We start from the raw sequence: 4,551 nt of genomic DNA on the forward strand, positions 1-4,551 counted from the left end.
GATCTGCCCTCAGGCTATGGCCTTTTATGGTCCTGGCTCACATGCTGTGCCTTCGGGGAAGGACTGTAGGGAGTAGATGAGAGCCGCAGCTGCCTGGGCGGCCAGGTTTCTTTCTGGGGCTACTTTTATCCCTGGGCGTTGCCCAGCAAGGCCTGAGTCCACCCAGATGGTCCTCCTGCTTCACTCCTCCTGAGGACAGGTGTCTGCCCAGCCTCCCCTCCCAGGCCTGCCACCCCCCTGCCCCAGCCAGTGCCTTGCATTCTGCGTTTGTTACCTCCACACCGTCTGCCTTAATGGAGGGGGCCTGGCACGGCCCCTACTCGGTAGGGAAATGTGTAGGGTGCGGGGAGGGAAAGCGTTAAATACAGCAAAGTCTCAGAAAACAAAGTGCCCTCGTGTTTTCCTATTGCCCATCAGGGTGGGAGAGGGCTGGGCAGAGGGCCCAGGCTCACGTGGCCATCTCTAAGCTCTGAGGCCTCCAGTGGACATGCCAGGGACTCTCCGTATCGCCCTTCATCACCTGTATGTGTGTGTGTGTGCTGGGGGGACGGGCAGCCTTCCCTGCGGTGTGGTTTACTCAGGAGGGGGACCATGAGGTTCCTGTCTGAGGAACATTTCCTGTGCAGTAGATTCATGCAGGTTGGAGCTTTCAGTTGAGAAAGGCTGATGGACACAGGAAGGTCGGGTGAGGAGCTGAGGTGTGGCTTATTCTAAGAGAGCGGACAATCGAAAAGCATCTGTGTTTAAGCTGGGCATGCCCTGTTGATGTGTTACAGTACAAAGGTACCATCCTGGTCATATCTGATCTAGGCAGAGATTGAAATTAGTTTGTATTCCTTAAGCACATGCCCAAGAGAGGGTGCTTCTGTGAAAGCTGCGGCGGCCAATTTGTTAGTCGTTCAGTCATGTCCAACTCTTTGCAACCCCATGGACTGTAGCCTGCCAGGCTCCTCTGTCCATGGGATTCTCCAGGTAAGAGTACTGGAGTGGGTTGCCATGCCCTTCTCCAGGGGATCTTCCTGACCCAGGGATAGAACCTGGTCCCCTGCATTGCAGGCAGATTCTTTACTGTCTGAGCCACCAGGGAAGCCCAGAGGCAGCCAATTGGAGCTTCTCAAAAAGCATCCAGAGGAGACTGGTCTGCTGCTAATGCAGCAGATTGTAATTACCCTAGGCACTGAGCAGGGAAACCTGACTCAGAGCAGAACCCACAGGAGAGGGAGTGACTTAAAAGCCTTTTCCCCTCCAGGCTTGGGGTTGCTCCTTTGAGCCATTTCCAGGACACAGATGGAGACAGCCGCCCGCCCGGGTGCTTGAGCCTTCACAATTGAAGACACAAAGATTGACTCATGGTGGATCTGCGGAAAGCTTTATGGAGAGAAATCATTCCATCCTACAGAAAAGAGAAAACAAGCTGGGGCAGAGGGAAGGAACAGGGTGGGGTCAGAAGCAGAGTCCTTAAGCTGGGCAGACCCAGCTTTCCATAGGCATGCCTGAGGCCCAGGAAACAGGTGGGTGGTACTCGAGTCCGAGCTCAGGACTCCAGGCCCAGATGACCCTGCTTAAGCTGGGAGAAGAGCCCATCTTTGTTCCAGCGCCGAGGGTAGGAAGCAGGGGTGTCTACACTGCCCTCTGAGTCTAGGAGCTCTCCCCGAAGCTGTATGCTGTGCCCTTCAGCCTGGCAGATCAAGGGGGAGAGAAGCAGTTCAGGCCCAGCACCTGTAGGGGAAGCAAAGAGATGAAGAGAAGGGCAGGCCAGGCCAGACCAGCGCCTCGGGCCCAAATGTCACACAGTCGACCTGGTGCCTTCCCAGGGTGCAACTGCGGGTTCGGATCCAAACCTGAAGCAGGGCCTGAGGCTCTGTGCTGCCAGCTGGCTCCCCGTGGTCCTGGACTCTGTCAAGGAGAACACCCGCATCTCCCTCTTCCCCCACTAACCGCAGCCTCCACCCTCCCAGGCTGCAGAGAAGCTCAGCCTAGGAGGAGAGAGCAGAGGACTTTGATGAGTCCCAGCCCATGCTCTGCTCCATGACCTCATCCCTGCCCCAGGTCTACATTCTTCCCCTTCTGCCTGGCGAGCATCTCTCTCAGCCCAAACCCACAGAGGTGAGAAGGGCCACCTGTGCACCTCCCATCTTCCCTCACCTGGGCTCCAGGTCTTGTTCAGAGAGGGGTCCCAGCAGCCAGGAGCCCAATCCTATGTGCCCCGAAGGCTGTGATGAAGATGTTGATCATGACAGTGATAAAGATCAAGGCGGTGGCTGCATTGTTGAGCTGGTTGAGTCGCCACTGCTTTTGCACCTCATTAAGGTTCATTAGAGCTGTGGAGAAGAGGGAGAAGCAAATGATGGCCTGGGGGTGGGGACATGACAGCCTGGAGCTTCCCCCACCACAGCCCCTCAGAGATCAGGAGTTGGTGGCCATCGTGCTGCAATGCCTTCTCCCTCACTGACCATGTGGGGTGTTCACGTGGTACTCAATAGAGCCGATTTTGGAAACTTAAACTGGGTCTTCTCAGAGTGGGGAATGCACGCTCTAAGGAATGCTGCTACGAGTTAATGAGCATGGTCACTTAGCAGGTATTGTACTGGCTACTAGATGGGATGCTAGGAGGTAGGTCAGGGTGCCTGCCTGCACTGTGTGGTTGTTACTTGGGCACTTGAAGGTGCACAGGGCTAACAGCAGGTTAGTGTAAGACTGTGCAAACACACGGTGTGACAGGGAGGCATTCGGGACTTTTCTTCCCACCCACCCCCCGAGGCCAGCTCCAGGCCCAGGCTCCTCACCCATGACCACGAGGAGGATTCCGATGACCACCTGCAGGATCAGAGAGATGCTAAGGAGGGTGACGAGGGCGAAGTAGTTATAGAAGGACGGACCCCGATCTAGCACCGCTTTCAGCTGCACAGCGTTGGACATGAAGAGCGCCATGTCCAGCAAGCTCTCTGCCAGGCTCTTCTTGGTGGCATAACGGTTCAGGTTGACGAGCGGGCTGCTCCCTGGGCTGGGGCTCCCAGGCTGTTGGGGACAAAATACAGGCTTACCCGGGAGGCTCCAGAAGGGAAGCGGTTGAGAGGCTGGGAAGGGGTGTGCTAAGTCGCTTCAGTTGTGTCTGACTCTTTGTGACCCCATGGACCTAAGCCCCCCAGGATCCTCTGTCCATGGGATTGTCCAGGCAAGAATACTGGAATGGGTTGCTAATCCCTTCTCTAGGGGATCTTCTCAACCCAGGGATCGAACCTGAGTCTTCTGCATTGGCAGGTGGGTTCTTTACCACTATCGCCACCTCTGTTTTCCCGAGAGGAGAGCATTGCAGAAGACAGGATGAGGAGTTCTGAGGCTGAGTGGAAAAGGAAAAGGCCTCTCTCCTCCCAGAACGATGTGGGCCCCAAGGCGGGGTGCAGAGCGCCACAGATGGAACAGGAGCTGCGCGCTCTTGGGTTCTGCTCCAGCTTGACCTCGTGGGGACCCCTGCAGCCACAGCCTTGCTCAGGCACACACACCCCAGCTGTCACACCCGGCCCATCATACACACGTCTGTGAACATGCATGTATGCACACAGGAGTACAGGCCGGTCAAAAGAATTCATTTGTTTGTTATTACTTTTTAGCTAGAATTTATTGATGCATAATTTACATTTGATTTGCTTTTGAAACATTAAGATGAAGTTTTACTCTCAAGAAGCCACTTACTCTAAAAGAGAGGGTCACAAGCAGGGCTGTGGGGGCAGGGGGCAAACAGAATGCTGCAGGCAACCTGCAGTCACTGGAAAGAACTGGGCGCGTTTTGAGGCGATTCATTTAGGATGGCGCTGGATATGGATGCATGGCCTAATGAGGGCCCAGAGCCGGGGAGACATGTTGAAAGGTTCTGGTCCCGCAAGGCACCGTTGCCCCTTGTCCACGTGGTGGCGCTCGGGTCCGAAGGAGCAGCTTGGGCAGCTGGGGTGTGGGCGCTGGGGGGTGGGGTACAGTTTGGTGTTTCTCCCTGAGGAATCCACTGACAAGGCAGGGTTGGTGTGAAACCTGGCCTCACAAAGGCTAGGATGGGAGCCTGTTCCCAGGTCTGCTTCAGCTGACCTAAAACCCACCAAAGGTGTGAAACAGGGGTTGAAATGACCCAGTGCTGACTTGGGTGGGCCAGTCACCCTGCAAGGTGGGGACTGTGGTTAGAGGACAGACGGCTGAGAGACTCGGGGAGGCGGTGCCTAGCAAGGAGTCCCCATAACAGTCGTGTCTGACTCTGCGACCCCATGTACCAGGCTTCTCCACCCGTGGGATTTTCCAGGCAAGAGTACTGGAGTGGGTTGCCATTTCCTTCTCCAGGGGATCGTCCCGACCCAGGGATTGAACCCAGGTCTCCCGCATTGCCGGCAGATGCTTTACCCTCCGAGCCCCTGGGGAATCCCCAAAAGCAGGGGAAGGGTTTTCTTAAATTCTTCTGGACGATTTAGGTGCAGCCTTGCCCTGAGGCAGAGGGATGACTGAAATGACTAGAGGGGGCCCTCCCTATGGCCTGAGGATCCGATTGGATGAACCCCCGAATCCTGA

General features: G+C 55.9%; 1 protein-coding gene across 3 annotated transcripts in view; it reads right to left on the bottom strand.

Annotated features, from left to right (window-relative positions):
* Positions 1-1,353: 1,353 nt before the first annotated feature.
* Positions 1,354-4,551, bottom strand: part of NINJ2 (ninjurin 2) — an 84,098-nt gene continuing 80,900 nt past the window's right edge. For 2 of the 3 annotated variants that reach the window (XM_010845025.1, XM_010845026.1), the window contains exons 3-5: positions 2,787-3,018; positions 2,146-2,321; positions 1,354-1,719 (exon numbers count right to left, since the gene is read on the bottom strand). In XM_010845025.1, the coding sequence (XP_010843327.1) occupies positions 2,164-2,321; positions 2,787-3,018 (390 nt within the window). In that variant the 3' untranslated portion in view covers positions 1,354-1,719; positions 2,146-2,163. The remainder of the gene's footprint in view (positions 1,720-2,145; positions 2,322-2,786; positions 3,019-4,551) is intronic. The other variant, XM_010845027.1, reaches the window with a different exon arrangement.

This window comes from Bison bison, unplaced genomic scaffold, assembly GCF_000754665.1.
Source record: "Bison bison bison isolate TAMUID 2011002044 unplaced genomic scaffold, Bison_UMD1.0 scf7180017864213, whole genome shotgun sequence".
NCBI lineage: Eukaryota > Metazoa > Chordata > Mammalia > Artiodactyla > Bovidae > Bison > Bison bison.